Below are 15,398 nucleotides of genomic sequence, written 5' to 3'. Positions count from 1 at the left end.
ATCTCATAGATATGTTATAGGGAGGTGGGAAGCTACTAGACATGTGTACCAGTGGCTGGAGCTATGTACCAGAAAACACACAGGGAGCTAGATACTTAATATAGAGGTATTAACTTGTAGGTTAGGCCTTAATACCTAAGCTTGGATGCCAACTTAAAGTGATTGACTGAAACAAGTGAAAGTGAACGGGTGTCACGTCCTGACCATAGTTCTTGTGTGTTTTGCTTGTTTTAGTGTTGGTCAGCACGTGAGCTGGGTGGGCATTCTATGTTGTGTGTCTAGTTTGTCTGTTTCTATGTTCAGCCTAATATGGTTCTCAATCAGAGGCAGCTGTCAATCGTTGTCCCTGATTGAGAATCATATATAGGTGGCTTGTTTTGTGTTGGGGTTTTGTGGGTGGTTGTTTCCTGTGTCAGTGTTTGTGCCACACGGGACTGTGACGGTTAGTTGGTTTGTTATTTTGTATAGTGTCTTGTTTTCGTGTATATTAAATCATGGAAACTTACCACTCTGCACATTGGTCCTCCGATCCTTCTCACCTCTCCTCGTCTGAGGAGGAGGAAGAGCTAAACTGTCAGTCCAGAACCATCCACCAAACTCGGACCAAGCAGCGTGGGTACGGGCAGCAGCAGCAGCAGCGGCCCAGTACACAGGACTCCTGGACATGGGAGGAAATTATGAACGGTAAAGGACCCTGGGCTAAGGTTGGAGAATATCGCCGCTCTCGTGAAGAGCTGGAGGCAGCTAAAGCCGAGGAGCGGTGGTATGAGGAGGCAGCACGGAAGCGTGGCTGGAAGGCCGAGAAGAAACCCCAAAAATTTCTTGGGGGGGGGGGAGGGGCTAAAGGGGGGTGTGGCGAAGTCAGGTAGGAGACCTGCGCCAACTTCCCGGGCTTACTGTGGAGAGCGAGAGTACGGGCAGACACCGTGTTATGCGGAAGAGCGCACGGTGTCTCCTGTACGTGTGCATAGCCCGGTGCGGTACATCCCAGCTCCACGTATCGGCCGGGCTAGATTGAGGATTGAGCCAGGTGCCATGAAGCCGGCTCAACGCGTCTGGTCTCCAGTGCGTCTCCTCGGGCCGGCTTACATGGCACCATGTAAGTGCACCCGGTTCGCCAACACAGCCCAGTGCGGGTTATTCCACCTCCCCGCATTGGTCGGGCTACGGGGAGCATTCAACCAGGTAAGGTTGGGCAGGCTCGGTGCTCAAGGGAGCCAGTACGCCTGCACGGTCCGGTATATCCGGCGCCACCTTCCCGCCCCAGCCCAGTACCATCAGTGCCGACACCACGCACCAGGCTTCCAGTGCGTCTCCAGAGCCCTGTTCCTCCTCCACGCACTTTCCCTGTGGTGCGTGTCTCCAGCCCAGTACCTCCAGTTCCGGCACCACGCACCAAGCCTCCTGTGCGTCTCCAGAGCCCTGTACGCACTGTTCCTTCTCCCCGCACTCGCCCTGAGGTGCGTGACCTCAGCCCGGTACCACCAGTGCCGGTACCACGCACCAGGCCTATAACCCCATGTTATAGGGAGACCCATCATCACCTACAACCCCATGTTATAGGGAGACCATCATCTACAACCCCATGTTATAGGGAGACCATCATCTACAACCCCATGTTATAGAGAGACCATCATCACAACCTCATGTTATAGGGAGACCATCATCACAACCCCATGTTATAGAGAGACCATCATCATCATCACAACCTCATGTTATAGGGAGACCATCATCACAACATCATGTTATAGGGAGACCATCATCACCTATAACCCCATGTTATAGGGAGACCATCATCATCACAACCCCATGTTATAGGGAGACCATCATCACCTATAACCCCATGTTATAGGGAGACCATCATCATCACAACCCCATGTTATAGGGAGACCATCATCATCACAACCCCATGTTATAGGGAGACCATCATCATCACAACCCCATGTTATAGGGAGACCATCATCATCACCTACAACCTCATGTTATAGGGAGACCATCATCACAACCCCATGTTATAGGGAGACCCATCATCACAACATCATCACAACCCCATGTTATAGGGAGACCATCATCATCACCTACAACCCCATGTTATAGGGAGACCATCATCATCTACAACCCCATGTTATAGGGAGACCATCATCATCTACAACCCCATGTTATAGGGAGACCATCATCATCACATCATCATCACAACCCCATGTTATAGGGAGACCATCATCATCTACAACCCCATGTTATAGAGAGACCCATCATCACAACCCCATGTTATAGGGAGACCATCATCATCACAACCCCATGTTATAGGGAGACCATCATCACCTACAACCCCATGTTATAGGGAGACCATCATCATCACAACCCCATGTTATAGGGAGACCATCATCATCTACAACCCCATGTTATAGGGAGACCATCATCATCACAACCCCATGTTATAGGGAGACCATCATCACAACATCATTATAGGGAGACCATCATCACCTATAACCCCATGTTATAGGGAAACCATCATCATCACAACCCCATGTTATAGGGAGACCATCATCATCTACAACCCCATGTTATAGGGAGACCATCATCATCACAACACCATGTTATAGGGAGACCATCATCACCTACAACCCCATGTTATAGGGAGACCATCATCATCTACAACCCCATGTTATAGGGAGACCATCATCATCTACAACCCCATGTTATAGGGAGACCATCATCATCTACAACCCCATGTTATAGGGAGACCATCATCACAACATCATCACAACCCCATGTTATAGGGATACCATCATCACCTACAACCCCATGTTATAGGGAGACCATCATCATCACCTACAACCCCATGTTATAGGGAGACCATCATCATCTACAACCCCATGTTATAGGGAGACCATCATCATCACAATCCCATGTTATAGGGAGACCATCATCATCTACAACCCCATGTTATAGGGAGACCATCATCATCTACAACCCCATGTTATAGGGAGACCATCATCATCACAACCCCATGTTATAGGGAGACCATCATCATCTACAACCCCATGTTATAGGGAGACCATCATCATCTACAACCCCATGTTATAGGGAGACCATCATCACCTACAACCCCATGTTATAGGGAGACCATCATCATCACCTACAACCCCATGTTATAGGGAGACCCATCATCACAACATCAGCACAACCCCATGTTATAGGGAGACCATCATCATCTACAACCCCATGTTATAGGGATACCATCATCATCTACAACCCCATGTTATAGGGAGACCATCATCATCTACAACCCCATGTTATAGAGAGACCATCATCACCTACAACCCCATGTTATAGGGAGACCATCATCACAACATCATCTACAACCCCATGTTATAGGAAGACCATCATCACCTACAACCCCATGTTATAGGGAGACCATCATCATCTACAACCCCATGTTATAGGGAGACCATCATCATCATCTACAACCCCATGTTATAGGGAGACCATCATCACAACATCATCTACAACCCCATGTTATAGGGAGACCATCATCACAACATCATCTACAACCCCATGTTATAGGAAGACCATCATCATCTACAACCCCATGTTATAGGGAGACCATCATCACAACATCATCTACAACCCCATGTTATAGGGAGACCATCATCATCTACAACCCCATGTTATAGGGAGACCATCATCACAACCCCATGTTATAGGGAGACCATCATCACCTACAACCCCATGTTATAGGGAGACCATCATCACAACATCATCTACAACCCCATGTTATAGGGAGACCATCATCATCACAACCCCATGTTATAGGGAGACCATCATCATCACAACCCCATGTTATAGGGAGACCATCATCATCACAACCCCATGTTATAGGGAGACCATCATCATCTACAACCCCATGTTATAGGGAGACCATCATCATCACAACCCCATGTTATAGGGAGACCATCATCATCACAACCCCATGTTATAGGGAGACCATCATCATCTACAACCCCATGTTATAGGGAGACCATCATCATCATCTACAACCCCATGTTATAGGGAGACCATCATCATCACAACCCCATGTTATAGGGAGACCATCATCATCACAACCTCATGTTATAGGGAGACCATCATCATCATCACAACCTCATGTTATAGGGAGACCATCATCATCATCACAACCTCATGTTATAGGGAGACCATCATCATCACAACCCCATGTTATAGGGAGACCATCATCATCATCACAACCTCATGTTATAGGGAGACCATCATCATCACAACCCCATGTTATAGAGAGACCATCATCATCATCACAACCTCATGTTATAGGGAGACCATCATCATCACAACCCCATGTTATAGGGAGACCATCATCATCATCACAACCTCATGTTATAGGGAGACCATCATCATCACAACCTCATGTTATAGAGAGACCATCATCACCTACAACCCCATGTTATAGGGAGACCATCATCATCACAACCCCATGTTATAGGGAGACCATCATCATCATCATCTACAACCCCATGTTATAGGGAGACCATCATCATCTACAACCCCATGTTATAGGGAGACCATCATCATCTACAACCCCATGTTATAGGGAGACCATCATCACAACATCATCACAACCCCATGTTATAGGGAGACCATCATCATCTACAACCCCATGTTATAGGGAGACCATCATCACCTACAACCCCATGTTATAGGGAGACCATCATCACAACCCCATGTTATAGAGAGACCATCATCATCTACAACCCCATGTTATAGGGAGACCATCATCATCTACAACCCCATGTTATAGGGAGACCATCATCACAACATCATCTACAACCCCATGTTATAGGGAGACCATCATCATCTACAACCCCATGTTATAGGGAGACCATCATCATCTACAACCCCATGTTATAGGGAGACCATCATCATCATCACAACCCCATGTTATAGGGAGACCATCATCATCTACAACCCCATGTTATAGGGAGACCATCATCACCTACAACCCCATGTTATAGGGAGACCATCATCATCATCACAACCCCATGTTATAGGGAGACCATCATCATCTACAACCCCATGTTATAGGGAGACCATCATCATCTACAACCCCATGTTATAGGGAGACCATCATCACAACATCATCTACAACCCCATGTTATAGGGAGACCATCATAATCTACAACCCCATGTTATAGGGAGACCATCATCATCTACAACCCCATGTTATAGGGAGACCATCATCATCTACAACCCCATGTTATAGGGAGACCATCATCATCTACAACCCCATGTTATAGGGAGACCATCATCACAACATCATCTACAACCCCATGTTTTAGCCACAACCCATCAGAATGAATAGAAATTGGTGGGGTAAATTATTTATTCCAAATTCCACTCCAGGGCTAGAGGCACAGCTACAATAGCCTACATACGGATATCACTAGCCTTGGTCCAAGACGTTTTACAATAGCTAGGATATCACCTACAAGGCTGGAGGACTGGACAAAAGCAACCCAGGATTGTGTCTCTAGTCTCTCTACACCTGTCCCAGGATTGTGTCTCTAGTCTCTCTACACCTCCTGTCCCAGGATTGTGTCTCTAGTCTCTCTACACTTCCTTGCCCAGGATTGTGTCTCTAGTCTCTCTACACTTCCTGTCCCAGGATTGTGTCTCTAGTCTCTCTACACTTCCTGTCCCAGGATTGTGTCTCTAGTCTCTCTACACTTCCTGTCCCAGGATTGTGTCTCTAGTCTCTCTACACTTCCTGTCCCAGGATTGTGTCTCTAGTCTCTCTACACCTCCTGTCCCAGGATTGTGTCTCTAGTCTCTCTACACTTCCTGTCCCAGCCTTTGGGAAACACTCTTTAAGTGAATAAATGTAAACACAAGGGTTAATGGGATTTAGTTTGGGAGCAATGGGATTTAGTTTGGGAGCAATGGGATTTAGTTTGGGGCAATGGGATTTAGTTTGGGAGCAATGGGATTTAGTTTGGGAGCAATGGGATTTAGCTTGGGAGCAATGGGATTTAGCTTGGGAGCAATGGGATTTAGCTTGACAGCAATGGGATTTAGCTTGGAAGCAATGGGATTGAGTTTCTCTTTCATCTATCTCACTGTTGGCCGAGGCACAGCGCTCTGTTTGTCCATGGCTTGTGGTTAAGTTAGATTTCTCATACACACACACACACACACATACACACACACACACACACACACACACACACACACACACACACACACACACACACACACACACACACACACACACACACACACACACACGTGCTGCGGCAGCGGCACACCTTCTATGATTACTTCTCTCTAAGGAAGGCTCCCCACCCTGGAAAATGAGAGGGTTTCATGTGCCAGATTTCTCTGTGCACTCATTTTCTCATTGGACAAGTCCAGGTAGTCCCTCCCTGTTTCACAGCTTTTTTCTCAGTTTGTTGCCAAATGAACACGACCCAGAACTCACAACAGGTACTAGTCCATGCCAGCTGTTCAGTGACATGTATAGCATACATTGTTGGGAATTAAAGTGGATGACAACATGCAGATCAAACATATGGTAGCTTCTTGGAATGCACAACATTCCATAACCTGACAGGAGTCAAGTCAAAGCACATTCTAGTAGCAGGCTTGATTAATGTTGTAGAGTATCCCAGTAGAGCAGGTTCTAAACCATGAGGCCTGCAGGATACGCACCCTTTGCCTCGGAACCCACATTTAACCAGATTGTAATTATGTTTTACATGTATTTTTTTGTTGTTGCAATTATATGACAAGGGAACAAAATGGCCACCTCTTTCATTGTAAATAACTCCATATAGCTCATATTCTTGATGACGAATGGTGGCAAGCTCACTGGTTTGAGACCACAAAATCAACCAAATCTGCTTAATGGTGCTGCTAATAACACTTTATTTAAAATATGGCATGTGATTTTAAAGAGTAGAAGGTGTTGACCTGTGGTGTTCTGGTCCAGGTCTGAGTGTCTAAGGTGTCTCCCTGTATTTCCTGGTGTATCTAACTGTGTTGACGTTGTGTTTCAGGTCTCAGTAAGGGTGTGCCTAACGGAGGGATGGCCCAGTTTCAGGAGGTGATGAGGCAGCAGCTGGAGACCTCCATGCACGCGGAGCTGGAGAAACTACTGGACACTGCCACGGGGGTCGACAAGGAGGTACACACACACACACACACACACACACACACACACACACACACACACACACACACACACACACACACACACACACACACACACACACATAAGCATTTCACATCAATGAGGTGTTAAAACACATGAAAACCATGTTGATATTGGTTGGCTTTGAACAGAAATGCTGTTTGATGATGTGTTTATAAATCTACTCATCAATAAATCAACCATATTACATGAACTATGAAAACATTCAGCCTACGCCTCTGAGATGATATTTGCATGCTTTTTCATCCATACTATGCAGAACTCGTTTTAAATCTTTCAAACATCTTGAGTGTTTGCTTTAGCCTGCCTGGAGTGACAGGTGGGCAGAGTTTTGTTTTTTGAGACTTTTTTGATTGGTTCCATTGCAACAGGCAAGCTCAATCAAACACAGATACAGTGTTTAAAAGGATTTATCATTTTAATTGCACCCAGGTCTGATGCTGTGGTATTAAGATGTTCAGACGGAATGTGTTTATTTTATAGTCCAGTTTAATTAGACATTAATGTACCTAGTATTTACCAAGGAGTTATCTGGCAGCATTAATTATTCAAGGCTATTGGTAACTGGTGCCCAGTGATGCTTAGTGGTTTCACTGAATTCTAAAGAAACAAAACAGAAGTTACTAGGTAAATACCACCATTTTACATTCAATCTCTTGAGTAAATACCAGGTTAATAGAGGACTGTAAAATAAATGAGATGTTGTAGAACACTGTATGGTACAACCAGTAACCCAGCCTCTCTCTGTCTACAGTATGTATGGTACAACCAGTAACCCAGCCTCTCTCTGTCTACAGTATGTATGGTACAACCAGTAACCCAGCCTCTCTCTGTCTACAGTATGTATGGTACAACCAGTAACCCAGCCTCTCTCTGTATACAGTATGTATGGTACAACCAGTAACCCAGCCTCTCTCTGTATACAGTATGTATGGTACAACCAGTAACCCACCCTCTCTGTCTACAGTATGTATGGTACAACCAGTAACCCAGCCTCTCTCTGTCTACAGTATGTATGGTACAACCAGTAACCCAGCCTCTCTCTGTCTACAGTATGTATGGTACAACCAGTAACCCAGCCTCTCTCTGTATACAGTATGTATGGTACAACCAGTAACCCAGCCTCTCTCTGTCTACAGTATGTATGGTACAACCAGTAACCCAGCCTCTCTCTGTCTACAGTATGTATGGTACAACCAGTAACCCAGCCTCTCTCTGTATACAGTATGTATGGTACAACCAGTAACCCAGCCTCTCTCTGTATACAGTATGTATGGTACAACCAGTAACCCAGCCTCTCTCTGTATACAGTATGTATGGTACAACCAGTAACCCAGCCTCTCTCTGTCTACAGTATGTATGGTACAACCAGTAACCCAGCCTTTCTCTGTCTACAGTATGTATGGTACAACCAGTAACCCAGCCTCTCTCTGTCTACAGTATGTATGGTACAACCAGTAACCCAGCCTCTCTCTGTCTACAGTATGTATGGTACAACCAGTAACCCAGCCTCTCTCTGTCTACAGTATGTATGGTACAACCAGTAACCCAGCCTCTCTCTGTCTACAGTATGTATGGTACAACCAGTAACCCAGCCTCTCTCTGTCTACAGTATGTATGGTACAACCAGTAACCCAGCCTCTCTCTGTCTACAGTATGTATGGTACAACCAGTAACCCAGCCTCTCTCTGTCTACAGTATGTATGGTACAACCAGTAACCCAGCCTCTCTCTGTCTACAGTATGTATGGTACAACCAGTAACCCAGCCTCTCTCTGTCTACAGTATGTATGGTACAACCAGTAACCCAGCCTCTCTCTGTCTACAGTATGTATGGTACAACCAGTAACCCAGCCTCTCTCTGTCTACAGTATGTATGGTACAACCAGTAACCCAGCCTCTCTCTGTCTACAGTATGTATGGTACAACCAGTAACCCAGCCTCTCTCTGTATACAGTATGTATGGTACAACCAGTAACCCAGCCTCTCTCTGTATACAGTATGTATGGTACAACCAGTAACCCAGCCTCTCTCTGTCTACAGTATGTATGGTACAACCAGTAACCCAGCCTTTCTCTGTCTACAGTATGTATGGTACAACCAGTAACCCAGCCTCTCTCTGTCTACAATATGTATGGTACAACCAGTAACCCAGCCCCTCTCTGTCTATATGTATGGTACAACCAGTAACCCAGCCCCTCTCTGTCTATATGTATGGTACAACCAGTAACCCAGCCCCTCTCTGTCTATATGTATGGTACAACCAGTAACCCAGCCTCTCTCTGTCTACAGTATGTATGGTACAACCAGTAACCCAGCCTCTCTCTGTCTACAGTATGTATGGTACAACCAGTAACCCAGCCTCTCTCTGTCTACAGTATGTATGGTACAACCAGTAACCCAGCCTCTCTCTGTCTACAGTATGTATGGTACAACCAGTAACCCAGCCTCTCTCTGTATACAGTATGTATGGTACAACCAGTAACCCAGCCTCTCTCTGTCTATATGTATGGTACAACCAGTAACCCAGCCTCTCTCTGTCTATATGTATGTATGGTACAACCAGTAACCCAGCCTCTCTCTGTCTATATGTATGGTACAACCAGTAACCCAGCCTCTCTCTGTCTATATGTATGGTACAACCAGTAACCCAGCCTCTCTCTGTCTATATGTATGGTACAACCAGTAACCCAGCCTCTCTCTGTCTGTTTGTATGCCTACTGGGGAAAATGGGATATGCTGAAGACACATTTCAGGGGCTCATGTAGTAAATAAAGTCATGTTGTTGTTGTAACGTATACTCCTTGTGTATTCCAGGTCTCCATGAAGGACTTTGATGGATTCAAGAAGCTGTTCCACAGGTTTCTGCAGGTGAAGGGGCCATCGGTGGACTGGCCCAAGATACACAGACCTCCAGAAGACTCCGTAAGGCTCAAATAAAAACCCTGTGTGTGTGTGTGTGTACTGTACATTGTGTGTGTGTACTGTACATTGTGTGTGTGTGTACTGTACATTGTGTGTGTGTACTGTACATTGTGTGTGTGTGTACTGTACATTGTGTGTGTGTGTACTGTACATTGTGTGTGTGTGTGTACTGTACATTGCGTGTGTGTGTACTGTACATTGTGTGTGTGTACTGTACATTGCGTGTGTGTGTACTGTACATTGTGTGTGTGTGTACTGTACATTGCGTGTGTGTGTACTGTACATTGTGTGTGTGTACTGTACATTGTGTGTGTGTGTACTGTACATTGTGTGTGTGTACTGTACATTGCGTGTGTGTGTACTGTACATTGCGTGTGTGTGTACTGTACATTGTGTGTGTGTGTACTGTACATTGCGTGTGTGTGTACTGTACATTGTGTGTGTGTACTGTACATTGTGTGTGTGTGTACTGTACATTGTGTGTGTGTACTGTACATTGTGTGTGTGTGTACTGTACATTGTGTGTGTGTACTGTACATTATGTGTGTGTACTGTACATTGTGTGTGTGTACTGTACATTGTGTGTGTGTACTGTACATTGTGTGTGTGTACTGTACATTGTGTGTGTGTACTGTACATTGTGTGTGTGTACTGTACATTGTGTGTGTGTGTATGTGTGTACTTGCATATACTGTACATTGTGTGTATCTGTTAGCTCATCAGTGAGTGATCCAGTAATACGGTGTGATGAAGTGGGCTCTCTCAGGCAGATGGGAACAGTGGAGGCCAGGGGGAGAGCTCACACAGAGAGGCCAGCTTTGGGGTCTCTTCCTCTGGGCACGCAGCCAGCTGGCTCCCCCTGTCTCTGCTAGAGCTCCAGGGCTCCCTCCACAACCCCCCATGCTTTCTCTCACAGCTGACTGGGCCCAGAAACAGAGACCTGGTGTCACGTTCCTGACCTATTTCTGTGAGTTTGTTGTATGTGTTAGTTGGTCAGGACGTGAGTTTGGGTGGGCATTCTATGTTCGTCTGTTTCTATGTTGGTTTAAGGGTTGCCTGGTATGGCTCTTAATTAGAGGCAGGTGTTTGGCGTTCCTCTAATTGAGAGTCATATTTAGGTAGGTTGTTTCACAGTGTTCGTTGTGGGTGTTTGTTCCTGTGTCAGCGTTTGGGCCACACAGGACTGTTGCAGGTTAGTCACGTTTGTTGTTTTGTTAATTTGTAGTGTTTGTTGGTTTGCCATTAAATAATGAACACTTACCAATCTGCATCTTGGTCCGATCCATGCTCCTCCTCGTCTGAGGAGGAGAACGACATTGACAACCTTTACAGAAACACCCACCAAACCAGGACCAAGCGGATTGGAAAAGGACGGCAAGAACAAAAGCAATGGAGAGAAGAGGAATGGACATGGGAGCAAATATTCAACGGAGAAGGACCCTGGGCTAAGGTGGGAGAGAATTGCCGCTCTCGGGAGGAGAAGGAGGCAGCCACAGCCCAGGAGCGCTGGTATGAGGAGGCAGCACGTAAGAGAGGCTGGAAGCCCGAGAGGCTCACCCAAAAATTTCTTGGGGGGGGGCTAAAGGGGAGTGTGGCGAAGCCGGGTTGGTTACCTGAGCCAACTCCCCGGGCTTACCGTGGAGTGAGAGGGCGTCGTACTGGTCAGACACCGTGTTATGCGGTAAAGCGCACGGTGTCCCCAGTACGCGTGCTTAGCCCAGTGCGGGCTATTCCACCTTGCCGCACTGGTAGGGCTAGGTTGGGCATCGAGCCGGATGCCATGAAGCCGGCCCAACGTATCTGGCCTCCAGTACGTCTCCTCGGGCCGGCGTACATGGCACCAGCCTTACAGGTGGTGTCCCCGGTTCGCCTGCATAGCCCAGTGCGGGTTATTCCACCTCGCCGCACTGGCAGGGCTACGGGGACCACTCAACCTGGTAAGGTTGGGGAGGCTTGGTGCTCAAGAGCGCGTGTCCTCCTTCACGGTCCGGCATATCCGGCGCCACCTTCCCACCCCAGCTCAGTACCACCAGTGCCTACTCCACGCACCAGGCTTCCAGTGCGTTTCCAGAGCCCTGTTCCTCCTCCACGCACTCTCCCTATGGTGCGTGTCTCCAGCTCAGTGCCTCCAGTTCCGGCACCACGCACTAAGCCACCTGTGCGTCTCCAGAGCCCTGTACACACTGTTCCTTCTCCCCGTACTCGTCCTGAGGTGCGTGCACTCAGCCCGGTGCCACCAGTGCCGGTACCACGCACCAGGCATATAGTACGTTTTGAGAGTCCAGTGTGCCCTGTCCCTGCTCCCCGCACTAGGCTTGAAGTGCGTGTCTCCAGTCCGGTGCCTCCAGTTCCGGCACCACGCACCAGGCCTACAGTGCGTCTCAGCCGGCCAGAGTCTGCCGTCTGCCCAACGGCGCCTGAACTGTCCGTCTGCCAAGCGCCGCATGAACTGCCCGTCTGCCATGAGCCTACAGAGCCTTCCGCCAGACAGGATCAGTCTGAGCCATCCGTCTCCGCAGCGCCATCTGAGCCATCCGTCTCCGCAGCGCCATCTGAGCCATCCGTCTCCTCAGCGCCATCTGAGCCATCCGTCTCCCCAGCGCCATCTGAGCCATCCGTCTCCCCAGCGCCGTCTGAGCCATCCGTCTGTCCCGAGCCATTAGAGCCGCCCGTCTGTCCCGAGCCGTCAGAGCCGTTAGTCAGTCAGGAGCCGCTAGAGCCATTCGTCAGTCAGGATCTGCCAGAGCCGCCAACCAGACAGGATCTGCCAGAGCCGCCAACCAGACAGGATCTGCCAGGGCCGCCAACCAGACAGGATCTGCCAGAGCCGCCAACCAGACAGGATCTGCCAGAGCCGCCAACCAGACAGGATCTGCCAGAGCCGTCAGTGAGCCATGAGCGTCCAGAGCCGTCAGTCAGCCATGAGCGTCCAGAACCGTCAGCCAGCCATGAGCGTCCAGAGCCGTCAGCCAGCCATGAGCGTCCAGAGCCGTCAGCCAGTCATGAGCTGTCCCTCAGCCCAGAGCGGCTATTTGTCCAGAACTGCCCCTCAGTCCAGAGCTGTCTCTCTGTCCGGAGCTGCCTTTCAGTCCGGAGTTGCCCCTCTATCCTGAGCTACCTCTCTATCCTGAGCTACCTCTCTATCCTGAGCTATCCCTCTGTCCTGAGCTATCCCTCTGTCCTGAGCTATCCCTCTATCCCGGTGCTGCCCCTTGTCTCGATGTTAAGTGGGTGTAATATGAGGGTGGTCATTTGTAGGGGGAGATGTAAGCTGGGATTGACTATGGTGGGGTGGGGACCTCGCCCTGAGCCTGAGCCACCACCGTGGTCAGATGCCCACCCAGACCCTCCCCTAGACTTTGTGCTGGTGCGCCCGGAGTTCGCACCTTAAGGGGGGGGTTATGTCACGTTCCTGACCTATTTCTGTTAGTTTGTTGTATGTGTTAGTTGGTCAGGACGTGAGTTTGGGTGGGCATTCTATGTTCGTCTGTTTCTATGTTGGTTTAAGGGTTGCCTGGTATGGCTCTTAATTAGAGGCAGGTGTTTGGCGTTCCTCTAATTGAGAGTCATATTTAGGTAGGTTGTTTCACAGTGTTCGTTGTGGGTGTTTGTTCCTGTGTCAGCGTTTGGGCCACACAGGACTGTTGCAGGTTAGTCACGTTTGTTGTTTTGTTAATTTGTAGTGTTTGTTGGTTTGCCATTAAATAATGAACACTTACCAATCTGCATCTTGGTCCGATCCATGCTCCTCCTCGTCTGAGGAGGAGAACGACATTGACAACCTTTACACCTGGGGAAGAAAGAGAGAGAGAGAGACCTGGGGAAGAAAGAGGGAGAGAGAGAGAGACCTGGGGAAGAAAGAGGGAGAGAGAGAGAGACCTGGGGAAGAGAGAAAGAGAGACCTGGGGAAGAGAGAGAGAGAGAGACCTGGGGAAGAGAGAGAGAGAGACCTGGGGAAGAGAGAGAGAGACCTGGGGAAGAAAGAGAGAGACCTGGGGAAGAAAGAGAGAGACCTGGGGAAGAAAGAGAGAGACCTGGGGAAGAAAGAGGGAGAGAGAGAGAGACCTGGGGAAGAAAGAGAGTGAGAGAGACCTGGGGAAGAAAGAGAGAGACCTGGGGAAGAAAGAGAGAGACCTGGGGAAGAAAGAGAGTGAGAGAGACCTGGGGAGGAAAGAGAGAGAGCGAGAGACGTGGGGAAGAAAGAGAGAGAGAGACGTGGGGAAGAAAGAGAGAGAGAGAGAGACCTGGGGAAGAAAGTGAGAGAGAGAGAGACCTGGGGAAGAAAGCGAGAGAGAGAGAGACCTGGGGAAGAAAGAGAGTGAGAGAGACCTGGGGAAGAAATGGAGAGACACAGAGACCTGGGGAAGAAATGGAGAGAGAGAGAGACAGAATAGAGAGAGAGACAGAATAGAGAGAGAGACAGAATAGAGAGAGAGACAGAATAGAGAGAGAGACAGAATAGAGAGAGAGACAGGAGAGAGAGAGACAGAAGGAGAGAGAGAGACAGAAGGAGAGAGAGACAGAAGGAGAGAGAGACAGAGACAGAAGGAGAGAGAGACAGAGACAGAAGGAGAGAGACAGAAGGAGAGAGACAGAAGGAGAGAGAGAAACAGAGACCAGGGGAAGAAATAGAGGCAGAATAGAGAGAGAGGGATGTCTCATTTTGTTTTGTGGAGAGGGAAAGAAAGTGACAGAGCACCTTAAGAGAGATTTTCCGTTCAGTTTTGACTGCACAGTTTTGTTTACGTGTAGGACTGCACATATACATTTGTGTGTGTGTGTGTGAGAGAGAGAGAGGTGGGGCTGGGTGGAGGTGTGTCGTAGTTTGTTCATGTTGAAATGACTGTTGATGGCTTTGTTCCTATCAACCAGCAGTCTTCAAAGTGTGTGTGTGTGTGTGTGTGTGTGTGTGTGTGTGTGTGTGTGTGTGTGTGTGTGTGTGTGTGTGTGTGTGTGTGTGTGTGTGTGTGTGTGTGTGTGTGTGTGTGTGTGTGATTTATGTCTTGAGGGTGTGTGTTCTGCATACGTGAGGAGAGCAGAACCTTAATCCTTTAATTCACACAATATCACACCGGTTCATTCATCAGATGACTGACCAGTGGGCCCTCTGTGGTCCAGATGACTGACCAGTGGGCCCTCTGTGGTCCAGATGACTGACCAGAGGGCCCTCTGTGGTCCAGATGACTGACCAGTGGGCCCTCTGTGGTCCAGATGACTGACCAGTGGGCCCTCTGTGGTCCAGATGACTGACC

General features: G+C 48.2%; 1 protein-coding gene across 1 annotated transcript in view; it reads left to right on the top strand.

The window, feature by feature from the left end:
* Positions 1–15,398, top strand: part of LOC120042934 (UTP--glucose-1-phosphate uridylyltransferase-like) — a gene marked incomplete at its 3' end in the record, with an annotated part of 67,160 nt that overhangs the window by 2,168 nt on the left and 49,594 nt on the right. The window contains exons 2-3 of the mRNA XM_038987697.1: positions 7,068–7,195; positions 10,039–10,146. Coding sequence (XP_038843625.1) covers positions 7,068–7,195; positions 10,039–10,146 — 236 coding nt within the window. The remainder of the gene's footprint in view (positions 1–7,067; positions 7,196–10,038; positions 10,147–15,398) is intronic.

This window comes from Salvelinus namaycush, unplaced genomic scaffold (assembly GCF_016432855.1).
Source record: "Salvelinus namaycush isolate Seneca unplaced genomic scaffold, SaNama_1.0 Scaffold816, whole genome shotgun sequence".
NCBI lineage: Eukaryota > Metazoa > Chordata > Actinopteri > Salmoniformes > Salmonidae > Salvelinus > Salvelinus namaycush.
The sequence above is the reverse complement of the archived record's forward strand: the minus strand, read 5'-3'. Positions and strand labels throughout refer to the sequence as shown.